Source organism: Cebus imitator, unplaced genomic scaffold, assembly GCF_001604975.1.
Source record: "Cebus imitator isolate Cc_AM_T3 unplaced genomic scaffold, Cebus_imitator-1.0 Scaffold308, whole genome shotgun sequence".
NCBI classification, from domain to species: Eukaryota; Metazoa; Chordata; class Mammalia; order Primates; family Cebidae; genus Cebus; species Cebus imitator.
The window spans coordinates 2,678,446-2,694,273 of NW_016107623.1; the positions used below are offsets into that span (position 1 = coordinate 2,678,446).

Consider the following 15,828-nt stretch of genomic DNA (forward strand, 5'->3'; position numbering starts at 1 on the left):
AATAGGATTGGTGGGTCAAATGGAATTTCTGTTTCTAGATCCTTGAGAAATCGCCACACTGTCTTCCACAGTGGTTGAACTAATTTACATTCCCACCAATAGTGTACAAGTGTTCCTATTTTTCCACATCCTCTCCAGCATCTGTTGTCTCCAGATTTTTTAATGATCGCCATTCTGACTGGCATGAGATGATATCTCAATGTGGTTTTGATTTGCATTTCTCTAATGACCAGTGATGATGAGCATTTTTTCATGTTTTTTGGCCTCATATATATTTTCTATCATATGTCTAGATTTTTTCCTCTCCAAATAATATGATAACCTTGATGATTAGTGTCTATGACTCTTAGTATCCTCCATGTATACCCAGGAAAAACATTTGCATGCATTTGGCTTCTACTTTAATGAGAATCTCATGGTGTTTAGGATATATGAAGGCTTACCTCAATATATTACAGGTTTGGCTTCAAACCACTGCACTAAAGTGAATATTGCAATAAAATGAGTCACATGAATTTTTGTTTCAAGGCTACTGTGCTGTAGCCTTTTAAAGGTACAAAGATATTATGTCTGAAAAAGTAAGGCATGTGTCTTACTTAATGTAAAAATACTTTATTGATGAAAAATACTAATGATCATCTGAGCCTTCAACGAATCATAAGGTTTTTGTTGGTGGAGAATCTTGCCTTGATATTGATGGTTTCTAATGGATCAGGGTGGTGTTTGCTGAAGGATGAAGTGGCTGTAGCAATTTCTTAAAGAAACCATAACCAATGAAGTTTGCTGCATCCTGTACTCTTCTTTTCATGAAAGATTTCTCGTATTGTGCCATGCTGTTAGATAGCATTTTACCCACAGTACAACTTCTTTCAAAATTGGAGTCAGTCTTCTCAAACCCTTCCACTGCTTTATCAATTACATTTCTGAAATAGTTTAAGTCCTTTGTTGTCCTTTCAACAATGTTCAGACATCTTCACTGGGCTGGATCTCGTCTCAAGAAACCACTTTATTCATCCATAAGAAGCAACTCCCCATCCATTTAAATTTGACCATGAGAGAGCAGCAATCCAGTCACATCTTCAGGGTTCACTTCTAATTCAAGTGCTCTTGCTGTTTCTACCCCATCCACAGTTACCTCCTTCACTGAAATTTTGAACCTGTCAGTCATAGAAGTCAGAATCAACTTCTTCCAGACTCCTGATAATGTTAATATTTTGATCTCCTTCCATGAAACATGTTTTAATGGCATCTAGAATGCTGAATTCTTTCCAGATTTTTCTTTGCCCAGATTTTGGATCTGGGCAAAGAAAGTCAGTTGTCTAAACTGCGGAATGCTACCGATATCTGATGAGCAGAGGCCAGGGATTCTTCCTAACCTCTGCAATGCCCAGGAGAGCTCCTCCACAACAAAGGATTATCCAGCCCAAAATGTCAATAGTGAAAATGCTGAGAAATCCTATCCTGGAGAAAACATGTGGAAGCAGAGAAGAAAAAAAAATTAAAAGGCAGAATGGGAACATATTGGGTCAAAAGACAGAGGAGTCAAGCATATGAAATTGCTAAAAAAAAAAATAGAAATAGAAGGGAAATGTAAAGGTAGAGAACAATACATGTATGTATATAGGCTTTTAAATGCCTAGAAATTTTTTGAACACTATCTTAGAAAGTGGCCAGGCGCGGTGGCTCACGCCTGTAATCCCAGAGCTTTGGGAGGCCGAGGCAGGTGGAGCACGAGGTCAAGAGATCAAGACCATCCTGGCCAATATAGTGAAATGCTGTCTCTACTAAAATATAAAAAAATTAGCTGGGCGTGGTGGCGCACGTCTGTAGTCCCAGCTACTCAGGAGGCTGAGGCAGGAGAATTGCTTTAACCCGGGAGGCGGAGGTTGTAGTGAGTGGAGGTCGCGCCATTTCACTCCAGCCTGGCGCCTGGCTCAGAACGAAACACTGTCTCGAAAGAAAAAAAAAAAAAAGAAAGAAAGTGATAACAGCAAGCTGCCACTGGAATATGGGACAGAGGCTTTAGATGAAAGAGGAATTTTTATGTCATATGCCACTCTGTAGTGTTTGGAATTATACCTTGTATATGTATTGCTTTTTAAATTAAAATTCTTACTTAAAAGTTAGAAAAAACTTAAAAAAATCATTAATAGGCCAGGTGCAGTGGCTCATGCCTGTAATTCCAGCACTTTAGGAGGCCTAGGCAGGACAGTCCAGGAGTTCAAAACCAGCCTGGGCAACATAATGAGACCTTGTTTCTAAAAAAAGTAGTCACTAATAGTAGAAATAATTAATTTGAAATCACCCAGAGAATAATTCAGTACTATCATTATACTGTTACTTTCTTAAATTATGTGATAAAAATTGTATCTTTCTTCAAAAATAGCATATGTGATTTAGCAGTGGGGAAAAAATAAAACCGGCTTTGCTTTCTCTTGCTTCTGGAAAAGCAGAGTGACGAGATCTTTCGCTAAGACCTCTCAAGTCCACTCTTTCATTTTTTATTCCATGGCATCCACTCTTATTTCAGACTCTCATTACTGCTGCTGTAGACTATTTCAATAGCCTTCTAAACGGTTTCCAATCTCTCTCCAATCTAATCTGTTTTACCTACCACTGCCAAGATTAATCACCTTAAAAACGCACTCTCAGATCACTCCAGTTCCTGTTCAAAGCCGGCCTTCAGTCGGCTGTGCCTCATCCGCTGCTCAGCAGGGCTTTGGGACCAGGATTCACTCTGGCTGATTCCATATACACAGCTCCTGCCTTGCCACATGAAGCACTCACTGTGTCTCACCTGTCCCCAGCTCTCTGCCTTTGTGAAGTCTCTTCCACAAGAAAAATCTCCTGCACTGGACCTCAGCTTAAATATCCCCAATTTTATCAAGGCATCATGACTACCCCAACCAGAAGTAATCATTCTTCTTAAATTTCTGATATCTTGTGCTTTTCTTTATGGTATCTCATTTTATCTCTGTTTTTTATGTGTCTAATATCCCATGCCAGAATTTAAACCCACCAAGATTGATTATTACACGTTTCCTATAGTGCCCAGCACTGTGCTTTCTGCTTAGTGCCCACTGAACAAGGAAGTGAATAAAATGAGATGCTCAGCATTTATTACATTTATTTTTTATCTCAATTTGATGTCCATTGCTTTAGTTGGTAAATTCCATTAAGATAAAGCACAGTGAAGGCTCATACAATAAACATGGAATATAGAAACTGCTGAGAATCATTTTCTTCTCAGGCTCTATTTAAAATGCTCATCTACTTGCAGTGAGGATCCTGTTATAGAGAAGAACTATTTTTGTAATGGAAATGAATGAGTGTCAGCATTTGGATTAATAGATAATCTTCTTGGAAGGTGTAAGGGGAAGGAGAAAGAGAGTGCTAAACCCTTCAGCATCAAGTACAAGCTTTAATGAAGGAGCCAATAAAATAAAGGAATTAAGAAGACACACCAAAAGTCATATTCAGGTTAGACTCAAGTGCTGTTGATTTATGCTGGACCTATTTTTACCCTCAACCTTGTTCGTTCTCTTTCTCCTTGCACCTGTAAACCACAAGGCTCTATTTCTCAGTCATAGCCATAATTCCAATTCTTCTCCTTTCTTGCCTGGATTATTGCAAAAGCTAACAAACTTCATCTTCCTGCCCCAGCTGTTTGCTTTTCTGATTCACCCTTCACAGCAGCTGCCACAGCTATCTTCTGAAATCAAAGCACTGTGTCCCATTACTTCTGGATAAAGTCCAGGCTCTCTGCCATCATCATCAAAGCTCTTGAAATTATGTCCTCTCCTATTCCCCAACCTCCTCATAGCTCAAGCTCCAACTGGCCCTTCAAGACATCCCCACTGGGGATGTAAAGCGTCTCTCACTTTACAAATAGAATCCTCTGCTTGGAATGTCCTTCTTGACTTCTCTGACTTTTCACTCATACTAATTGTTCAGGAGCGAGCTGAAACGTCGCCACCTCAGAGAAGCTTGCCCTGACATTTTCTTCCTTCCTAAATCGTTAACTTTTCCTTATCTGGAATCTGGTAGCACTTTCCACACACCTGTGTTAGCACATGTTTCATTTTCTCCTAGACTGTTGGTTTACATGCTTGTCCCTGAGATCAAAGCTATTCAAAAGCATAGACATCTTTCTGTCCCCAGAAAACAGAAGAGAATTTGGGGGTGGGGGACAGGGTAGATACTGAGTGGGTTATTGCTGTGAGTAAATGTCACTGTACCCCACCTGGCTACAAGCATGGGGGTGAGGGTTCTCTCAAACTTCCTGCTCTCCCAACTCTACACGGCAGCCACACAGCCCTCCTCTGGGTCCTTAAAGATGTGGAGTTTGTATCTGCCTCTGCACTGGCTTTTCCCTCCTCCATCTGAAATACTCTCCCTTTATTTCCTCCAGTGGCTGGCTCCTTTGTATTCCTTCAGTCTCAGCTAAGATTTGCCCTCTCAGATCCACCTTTCTGAATAACTGGTGTCAAGTAGCTCCTCTTTGCTGCCCCAGTCACTGACCAACATATCACCTTATCTTGTTAGCTTAGTTATACGTACTATACTCTGAAATTGTAGTCATTTATTGATTTGCTTTATTGTTCTTTTATATAATGTTTGTTTTCCTCTCATTAGGAAGGAACAGTTTAGTTCCTCATAACACATCTAGTACATCAAGTGTCTGGCTCGTAGTAGGTGCTCAGCACATGAATGAATGAATGACCAATAACTGAATATTTGTTGGTTCTGTAACAAAATCCATCCAGAAAAGCAAACAAAGAAACGTTATTCCTATCTTAAGAGAACTCAAATTCTAGGAAGTTTTATAAATTTCATGGGTGGGGCTGAAGCTAAAAATATTTTGGCAACTAAAGCACAGAGACACTTTTGGTATGCTAGGTTTCTGTTATGATACTCTCGTCATTTTGTTATTTTAAGCATGCCCTTGATGACGCAGAAATCTATTTAAATTGGCTGAGTTTAGGAACAGTGCCACAGAGGAAGTAGTGGCCTACACTTGTATGATGACCATCCTACAAGCATGATGTTAATGTCAGACACTTAGAGCCTTTTGTGCCTTGCACAATACCTCATACGTAGAGGGTACTGAATAAATATTTACTAAGTGACTGAATGAATGGCTTTTTAGTCTTGCCCCGCTTTTTTCAGAAGAGTTTGAATTATTGCCCAGTTTTTCTCTAGGGGAACCTAGGGTTTACTGGCCCTGTTCCCACCTCATCCATTGTAAAAATCCTGGCCTCATGCTGCCTGGAGGAAAGTAGAACCAGTCATTTGGCAGCAATGTCTGCTGTGGCCAGAAGGAGAAGGCTGCTTGGTGCCAGTGTGCAGATTTAAAAACAAAAAACAAAACTATTTGCCTTTGCTTGATTGATTGAGAGAATAGCTAACTTTCTCTAACCAACAAGGCAAGTTCATCAGTGTAAATCTCCTTAATACCCCTTTGCATTCTGATTCAATTTATCAAATATCTGAGTGCATACCTGGTACCTCACAAGTGTGTAAGGTGTCGTGAATGAGATAAGTAGAATGGGCAAAATCCAGGCCTTGAAGAGTGTATGGCCTAGTGGGAAAGATGGTCTTGATTGTCTACTGCATGGGATGAGTGATATTGGAGGGCAAGCTAAGGGGCCATGACACTGCCTGTATCTCTGCATGACCTGATCTACTTCTAAGGTTTTGTGGCTGCACACATGTTTGCTTAGACCACTCTCTGCTTATATTTTATTTAATAAGTCTCAACTGCTTGAAGTTTGTCTCAAGAAAAAAGGCTTCATTTTCTTTTTTTTCCCCTTAGTATCTGTGATGTGATTTCTTTTTTTCTTTTTTTGCGAGATGGAGTCTCACTCTGTCACCCATGCTGGAGTGCAATGGCACAATCTTGGCTCACTGCAACCTCCGCCTCCCAGGTTCAAGCAATTCTCCTGCCTCAGCCTCCTGAGTAGCTGCTATTATAGGTGCATGCCACCACACTGGGCTAATTCTTATACTTTTAGTAGAGATGGAGTTTCACCATGTGGACCAGGCTGGTCTCAAACTCATGACCTTGTGATCCACCCCCCCTCAGCCTCCCAAAATGCTGGGATTACAGGTGTGAGCCACCACACCTGGCCTTCTTATTGTCACATTTTCTTCTACTTATGTATCCAATGGGATGGTGTTTTACTAAAGGTTGATTTTTCTGAGGTCTCATTTACATGTGCTGGCATTTGCTATCCCTCATGTAGCAGTTAATCATGATATGGGAATCCACATGCTGCATTCAATCTTTGTTTTGCTGTCTTTGAAATAAATGCAGTAGCACTGGTCTGCTGCATCCTATTCTCCTTAAAATCGTTCACTCAATCAGATTTTTAAGTCTTTTAGCATGTATATGGCCTTTGTACTTTTTCCCTCTCTGTTGCTGTTCACCATTTTCTTGGAACATCCACTTTAGATTATTGTCATATGTTTTATTTATTATAAGAATAAACTTTTTAAAAAAATTTTCTTGAGACAGAGTCTCACTGTGCGTGCCCAGGCTGGAGTGCAGTGGTGCGACCTTGGCTCACTGCAACCTCAACCTTCTCAGACTCAGATGATTCTCCCACCTCAGCCTCCTAAGTGGCTGAGACTACCACGCCCAGCTAATTTTTACATTTTTTTGTATACAAAAGTTGTATATATATGGGATTTTGCCATGTTGCGCAAGCTGGTGTCCAACTCCTGGGCTCAAGCGATTGGCCTGCCTTGGCCTCCCTTAGTGCCGGAACTACAGACATGAACCACTATGCCCAGTCTATTACAAGAATAAACTTTATAGCCATAATTGTGAACAGAGTTGTGATCTTAGTATACATACATCAAATGACACTAAAGGACTTTGCATACCCAAAGTCTTATAATATGAAATAGTTAACCACTTTCATTCAATAGTTACTGAAATCCTGTCCATGACAGTATACTGGGTTAACGACTAGAAAATTGAACATTTCCAGGAAACTCCCTCCACTAGGGTTAGTCCATTCTTTAGATCCAACTATATGCCAGAAGACAAGGTTACTAAGAAAAATGACACAAACCTTGCCTTAAGGAAGGGAAGCATCAGTGCAAATATGATATATTAGAAAGGCTTCAATAGAATTAGTTTCTGGTTTCAGTAGGAAAGAGTGGTCAGATCTACTTTAGTGATTTAGGAATTAGAGGAGCAGAAAAAACCCTTGCAGAGCTAGAGGCTAAGCTTTTAAACTAGATGAGGTGTCTTACTGTACAACAAAAGTTGAGGGAGGATCTAGAGAAACAAAGATACAGAAATGACAAAGTGTGCTATATTGAGGCTGTTTCAGTTCAAATACTTTGAAGCATAGCATATGGAGCAAAGAATGCTAACTGGAGGAAGCAAAGGCAGCCTTATGGAGGTCCTTATAGCTTATACTGAGCAGGTATGCAGGTTGTAATACACTGAAGGTGAGGTGAGAGGGAGAGCAAGCAGGAGAGGGGATAAAGTGTTTTAAGTAGATTAGTGGCATAATTTGATCGGTATTTTGATAAGATCATCCTGGAGGAAGCATTAATATGAACCGGAGGCAGTCAGTCGGGAGAGCAGTTCTGTACTGCTGAGTCATGACGCACTGTAACATCCATTGAAACTCATTCAAAAAGATGATTTGCCTATGTTGCTGAGTTTAATTTTCTGATTTTTAAAGAACTTTATCTTCATGCTAATAGGTGAGCTTGATCTATGATTTTCTTTCTTATATTGCTTTTTTTTTTTCCATTTTTACAGTAAAGTAAGAAAACCCACAGATTAGATAGCTTTTATTTTCTTCCTGGTGCCTAGAACAATTTTACAACAGGCAATCCTATCTGTTCCTTGAAGATCTGGCTTAAATCACCTGGAAAACCATTTAGGCTTGGAGTCTTTAATTTTGAGGGCAAAGACAGTTTTTGTATACTGATTCAGTTACTTCAGTGGTTACTGGATTATTCAAATATTCTATTTTTTTTCCTTGACTCAATTTTATAATTTATACATTTCTATAAAATAGTCTAGCTAATGGCAAATCTCTTCATTTTCAATATTATTTTCCTATCTCTGATTTAAAAACATTTCTGATTCTCTTTTTGTAGATAACAAGGAGATTTTCCTTTCCAAAGCAATTCACAAGTCCTTCTTAGAGGTTAATGAAGAAGGCTCAGAAGCTGCTGCTGTCTCAGGTACTGTTTGCTAAAATCTTCTTCCCTCTTCTCGATTTGTATTTTTAGAGCAATCTTGGGTGGGGAGTGGGGTCATTTTCAAAATCAAGCCAAGAAATTCACTCTGCTCTAACTTAGAAGTCAAGCAAATGCTGAACCAGCCGGAATTTTCTAAATAGAACGTGAAGTGTGAATTCACTTCAGTGCCTCTTTACCGATAACGCTCATCTTCATTTTCTCTCTAGTGAGAGACAGGAGGACATTGGCAGCTCTGTGAATATAGATTTTTCTGCTGTGCTGCCTGTTTAAATATTTTAAATATTTTTCTGCTATCCATTTAGACATTTTTCCTCATACCAAATTACTTGCTGAAGTTGACTCCTAATTTTTCAGCAAAAAGTTTTTATTTGTTATTTTATTTTCATAGTTACGTAGTAAGTGTATAATACGTATGGAGAAAATGGAATATTTTTGATACAGGCATATAACGCATAATAATCACATCAGGGTAAATGGGGTATTCATCACCTCATTTATCACTTCTTTTTATTATAAACATTTCAATTATACTTTTCTACTTATTTTTAAATGTACAACAAAGTATTGCTGATTTGTAATCACTTTGATGTGCCATCAAATGCTAGATCTTCATTCTATTTAACTATATTTTTGTACACATTAACTGTGCCAGCATGCCCCCCCTCTATCACTGTCACTGTTAGGATAGTATTTTCAGAAGGAAGTAAGAGCACGGTAGTCTCAGGCATCAAGATAGCTTGAAATCTTAATGTAATCTGGACTTTCTTTTGACAATTAACCACACTGCAGCAAGTATATAACAATCATCTTGTAATGAGGATCTCAGGGGAATTTAGTAGCCCAGCCGTGTGTTACCCCATTGCATCTCTCACTGTAATATTTTCCCATTTATCACTGCCATCCTGACCACTTACTGGAACCTGGTGACTTGCTATGTAAAAATACCCACTTCAAACAAAAGAAATAATGATTTGAAAATATAAAGAAACAGTCTTCAGGTTTTGTTTGGGGATTTTTCTTTATTCTTCGCTTTCCTTTTACTCAAAAGTCATTTTAGTAAAGACACGAATATTTATGTGAGGCTGAGAATAAAAATTGCATAACAAGCGGAATTAATTGTACTATTATTTTTAGTGGAGTAGAGGGAAGAGACTGTTTTGTTTGCGGTGTGTTTTTTGTTCTGTTTTGTTTTTTTAGAAGATCAAGTAGAAATGTTAACACCTATATAATTTTTCTCCAGTTAAGTATTTAAAATCTTGTTTCCTGTAAATTGTCTTTGAGTTAGGTGGATAGACACAGCTAGTTTTGAGGAATTACTCATCAGTCTCTGCACATCCACATATAATTACTTTTTCCCTGCACTGTAGGAATGATTGCAATTAGTAGGATGGCTGTGCTGTATCCTCAAGTTATTGTCGACCACCCGTTTTTCTTTCTTATCAGAAACAGGAGAACTGGTAAGCTTATTATGAAAACAAAATTTTAATAGCCCACAAAGAACCTTTTTTAAGTGGAGATTTTTTTCTCAGTAATCATCACGTAATTTATTTTCACAATTTTATTTATTCTTTTTCCTGAGATTGATCAATTGAATTATCAGATAATTTATAATGTGGAAATTTTTTTTTTTTTTTAATGACGATAAGGCTGGACGAGGTGGCTCAGCCTTTAATCTCAGCACTTGGAGTTCAAGGCAGGAAAGATCACTTGAGGCCAGGACTTTGGGCCCAGACTGGGTAGTGAGACCGCATTTCCACATAAATAAAAAGTTTAAAAAATTAGCCAGGCATGGTGGCACATGCCTGTGATCCTAGCTACTGGAGGTATTGGGGGTAGGAGGAATGCTTGAGCTCAAGAGTTCAAGGTTATAGTGAGCTCTGATACAGCCACTGCACTCCAGCCTGGGCGTCAGAGCAAGACCCTTTCTCAAGAAAGTAAAGACAGAAAGAAAGAAAGAGGAAAAGAGAAAGAAAGAAGCATATTTTCATTAATTGTTAGGAAGAAGGAACATAAATATTTCATTATGGTTTTCACCCCCTCTTTTGTTTACTTCCAAACCAATACAGGTACAATTCTATTCATGGGACGAGTCATGCATCCTGAAACAATGAATACAAGTGGACATGATTTTGAAGAACTTTAAGTTACTTTATTTGAATAACAAGGAAAACAGTAACTAAGCACATTATGTTTGCAACTAGTATTTATTTAGGATTTGTGTTTTACAGTATATCTTAAAGTAATATTTAAAATAGCTCCAGATGAAAACAATATATGTAAATTATAAGTCAATTTGTCAAGGAATGTTATCAGTATTAAGGTAATGGTCTTGTTATGTCATTGTGTGTGTGTGCCGTTGTTTAAAATAAAAGTACATACTGAACATGTGACTAGATCTATTTTTTTTTTTATTTTAGAAATCATAATGTAAAGATATCTTTAGGTGAACCTTGGAATCTTTCTGTACATCTTAAATCTCTTATAATTTGCAGGGTCAAAACACCAAAGTAAAATGCCATTATATACCTACACATAACAAGCAATAACAACTGAGGTGAAGACAGGTACTCCATAGAACTTCTAACTGTCATTTCTTGGAAATAATTGTATAGTGCAGGCAAAAGAATGCAAACTGAACATCTTCCATATTGCTTAATGACAAGACCTGTTAGAAAAAAAACAGATCTATGCAAATCTCAAATACCTATAGCTTATTTTTCCAAATCATTGAAAATTCATTTGGCTTCATATGCCTAAAGTAGTTTACAAGTCTGGTGTATCACTATGTTCTGTTGCTGCAAGTAAAATCAAAATTACAATTCCCCAAAAGCCCCCAACCACATGAACAAACTAACAAAAATATGCACTTTGGCATATCACGGGAGAGTTAAGGAGAAAAACCATGCTAACACTTACACTGGAAAATGGCAGATCACGGGACTGAATGCTGCCCACAGAGGTGTTCTTGTTTGCTCTGCATTGGGCTTTTACATTTTGAACTTGAATGCCTATAACTGGAGTGCCTTGTTCCTTATTTCTTCCATTCATTACCAGAGTGGCTACTGGATGCATTTGTGTTTGAGATCTGGAGAGAATTGTAAGTCGCACTTTGTAGAATATATTGGTCTTATTTTCTAATACAAGAAATAGTTGATTCCAAAGGGAGAGGTGTCAACTTCAAGGTCTCCAGTAAGTGAATTTATCTTTTAATATTTCTTGGAAAAAAATATTTCATAAGATCTCGTAAATGATACCATATCTGTTTAAGGGCAAATTTTTAATTCTAACATGAACAGTTTCAGAAAAACTTTGAAACATTTCAAAATTTAACAAACAGTTTGCCTGTTACTTTCTTGTTTATTATGTATTGTGCTGATTTGGAGATGTTTACAAGAATTGTTGTTATCAATTATCATTAACTTTAATACAGTTCATGAAAGTTTGGGAAAACCAGGCCTGATCCTACACCTACTAAATTTAAAAACTTGAAAATCTCCCTTTTCCCCCAAGCTTTCTTGTTGATTCTGTCACATGCTAAATCTTAAATACTGCTAAAATAAAGGGTACATAGGGAATACCCAGTTATAACCAGTTTTTTAGATATGGTTAGTTTATAGAAACTAAATAAGTGTATTAAATCAATGCTTCTCAAAGTTTATTGTGTAATGGAATCACCTGGGGATTTTATTAAAAATTCAGGTTATTATTCAGTAGGTCTGGGGTATGGTCTGAATGGCCTGGGGTGTATTTCTAACAAGGTCCCAAGTAATGCCTTTCATGTTTGTCCATAGACTCTGCTGTTTGTCACTTTGTTAGCAAAACTCTACTTAAGATTTACACGTTTAATATTTTTGTAAATGGAATAGAATGTCTGTATAATTTTTATAGAGTTGGAGGAACTTGGGGGAATGGGGTGACAATATGCATGAAAAAAATGCAATATACTTGTCCAAAATGGGGAAAAATTCTTTACTCTAAAGGTTTTTTTTCTATTACATGCTATGGATGACTGAAAAATTCCTCTGCATATTAGAACACTTGAAATATATTCTTTCAAAATATGAAGACAAGTATAGGCATTATTCACAAAAGAATTTATGTATGCCCAAGGACATAGTCCCTAACACAATCTTTTATAGCTTATATTTTCAGAAGACTGATAGTTTATTCATAAGTTATTATAGAACAGTGCTCTTGTTTTCATGTATAATGTATACAAGTTGGGTTAATTGATGTTGTTTCAGTATTGGTATTATGAGTTTGTGATATTCTTCATTACCATATCACTACTTGTTAAACATTATTTCTATATTTGTATGGCCATCCGTCAATGAAATGAATTACCTATAAGGAAGAGTAAATGTCATTAAACAATCATGTGAATTTTTTTTTTTTCTTTTTTGAGACGGAGCTTCACTCTTGTTTTCCAGGATGGAGTATAATGGCCCAATAATAGATCACTGCAACCTCCGCCTCCTGGGTTCAATTGATTCTTCTGCCTCAGCTACCCAAGTAGCTGGAATTACAGGCACCTTCCACCATGCCCAGCTGATTTTTGTACTTTTAGCAGAGATGGGGTTACACTGTGTTGACCAGGCTGATCTAGAACCACTGACCTCAGGCAATCCGCCTCCCTCGGCCTCCCAAAGTGCTGGGATTACAGGTGTGAGCCACCGTGCCCAGTCAATCATGTGGAGTTTCTAAAGCCCAAAATGCAATTTGTATTAGCTGATATAAGATTAAATTCTACTATTCAGAAGGTTTACCTTAAAATATTTCAATACCATTGAGCTGTCCTTTAAATGAGAAACAATTGTCATCCTTTGTTTTTAGCATGCTTGTGGAATGCTTAGGAATAGAATACTTGATAAACCAAGTTTTTCATTTTGTTTGACTTGGTTTATAATATCTTCAGTACTTTGTTTTAAAAAGTAACATAGCCAAGTTCAATTTCCTTTAGATGAATAAATTGATACAGTATACAGTTTGGCAACACTTTCTGCTTTTTGAACCTTTTGCTTAGAGAAAAATCAACAATAATTATGTAGATTTTGCTTTTATTTTAAATCTTGATTTTACTTTTTGTGTATTCAATAGGCTAGACTGAATACTTACATATAATCCTACAAATTTTGACATCACCATAGTAACCAAATAATTGTTAAAATCAGTCTTAAATAGAAATGTTTATTTGAACACCAGAAAAAGTTGGGGTTTTATAAGTCATTAAAGAAAATACGGTAAAAAATTTTTATTCTAATTAAGTGTGTGTATTATACATATTATAATTCATTGCCTTTGGTATACAATCAGCTTCTTGATTTATAATGATGGACATTATTCTTAACTAGAAAAAAATTCTTTTTTTTTCTTAATTGGAATGGCTTGGGGCATTTTAGTTATTGGCCAAAGGTAACTTAAAATGCATCTTTGTGAAATATAGGTCTTTGTTGCAATGTTGAGAAAATAAGATGAATGACTATTTGTAATACAAAAACATGGCTGCTAAAAAATCAATAACCTTACCATATTCTCAGAGGGTCACTATAACACTATCTGTTACAGAGAGGATTCATTTAGAGAAGCATGACTTAGACAGGGGCCAAGGTTCTTTAGTTAAACGGTTTCATTATAAGACTGCCTCAAGGTATAGGCTCAATAAAAAACACCCTAACAAGGATCCAGTGTAGCTATTTCCTTCCAGGAAAGCTAGACTACCTGTTAATATTTTAACACATTTTAAAATATATATTGGACTAAACTGAAAACAAATCTCCAGCTTGACTAAAGTGCATCATTAAAAGGAAATCCCAGACCCATGTACGCAGGGACCCAAAATACATTGTTTTAATTCAGTTCCTGTTCTCCAAAAAATGGTGGAATCACTAGGGATGATGTGTCAGGATGGGAGAAAGGAGTGTACGCAGAAGTGCAGTTGCCTGGGCAAATCTAAAACCAGATCCCACAAGTTTTCACCATTTGATATGTGGGACCCACATACCAGTAACTTCTGGCCCAATTCCAGATCATACATTATTTAGAAGAACTTAGCTTATATATTTTTCTGCCTGAAAATTGAACCAGAAAACACCACACCATTCCATTCCATTTTAGGTTATGACTGTGTGTGTGTGTGTGTGTGTGTGTGTGTGTGCGCGTGTGCGCACATGCTTGTGTCTGTATTTTTCCTTATCTTTTTAATGTTTATTCTAATGGCTTACTCTCTGCACTGAAAATGTTTATCCTCAGTCTGACAATAGATGAGAGAAGACTTTTCATATCCACCATTATTTACTGGGAAGCAATTTACCCTCCCCCAAGGATGCTTGATGTCATTTTTCCCCCAAAACTTGAGGAAGCCCCATTACAGAAAAAGAGTAAGAAATCTGATTACAACATGAAACTCATTCACATAGAGATCCTGCTCTGCAAAGTGCTTTTATGTTGAATTTTCCATTCAAATTCCACAATCGTTAAAATAGAGCAAAAAATATCATTTAAAAAATGTGTAAACTGAGATCTAGATAAATTAAATGCCTAACCAAAAGTGATATGTAATTAGGTATCTGAAAAGAGACGAATAGTTTTTAAAATTGTATTACTCTATTTGACACAGATATCAAATTAATCAGCCTTTTACCTACCAAATGTCTAGTTTATATGTGAATGAATGAATGAATGCAATGATTCCTTTGCCAGTGAAAATGTATTTTTAAAATGGCTTTTCCATTATGCCAGACTTGCTAACAACATTCATACCACGCTGGACTGGGTAGCTCATACTTGATATCCCAACACTTCAGGAGGCCAATACCTGTGGACTGCTTGAGCTCAGAAGTTGGAGACCAGCCTGGGGAACATGGTAAAAACCCTGTCTCTACAAAAAATACCATGCCGAGTGTGGCGGCACATGCCTGTAGTCCCAACTACCCAAGAGGCTGCTGTGAGAGGATCATTTGAGCCTGGGAGGTTGAGGCTACGGTGACCTGTGATCATGCCATAGCACTCCACCCTGGGAGGCAGAGCAAGACTCTCTCTCAGCAACAACAAACAAGATTCATACCAGTGGCGTCTCTCTGTAGTAGGACCATAAAGGGAAGTAACCTTCAAAAGAAGTCCCAGTAGACTCTAAGCCAATTAAAGTATCTGAAATGTTCATTTTTCCCAGCTCAGTACTATTTAGCAAATATTACATTTTATAATATATCTACATAACATGACCCAGAAAAGAAACACTGACAAAGGCAAACTTGTTATAAACTTGTATTTCAAGGAAAATTATTAGGCTCTTGTGCCAGACTTTGCACCATTGGGAGTTCTTTTTTACAATGTATTGGTAGTTCTGTAGTTCTTCTATTTTTAAGTAAGAATAAATAGACACTAAGTTCCTAATAGAAATTTTACTGCCTCTAAAGTATCTTAAATTGCTATGATTTTTAAAATTTACATATACCAAAATTCGCTATTCTTGCTGCACTGGTCTATGCATTTTGAAACGTGTAGCTTGATGTAAACTTCACTACAAACAAAATACAGAACACTTCCCTCCCTGGCATAAACTCTACTCTTTTGTTCTTTCTTTTGTTTTTTTTTTTT

At 37.2% G+C, this 15,828-nt stretch overlaps 1 protein-coding gene across 4 annotated transcripts in view; it reads left to right on the plus strand.

The window, feature by feature from the left end:
* The window catches only part of SERPINI1 (serpin family I member 1), an 81,067-nt gene extending 70,445 nt beyond the window's left edge, over positions 1-10,622 (plus strand). For 2 of the 4 annotated variants that reach the window (XM_017503283.2, XM_017503285.2), the window contains exons 7-9: positions 8,128-8,214; positions 9,600-9,689; positions 10,299-10,622. In XM_017503283.2, the coding sequence (XP_017358772.1) occupies positions 8,128-8,214; positions 9,600-9,689; positions 10,299-10,375 (254 nt within the window). In that variant the 3' untranslated portion in view covers positions 10,376-10,622. The remainder of the gene's footprint in view (positions 1-8,127; positions 8,215-9,599; positions 9,690-10,298) is intronic. The other 2 variants (XM_017503284.2, XM_017503286.2) reach the window with 2 other exon arrangements.
* The last annotated feature ends 5,206 nt before the right edge of the window (positions 10,623-15,828 follow it).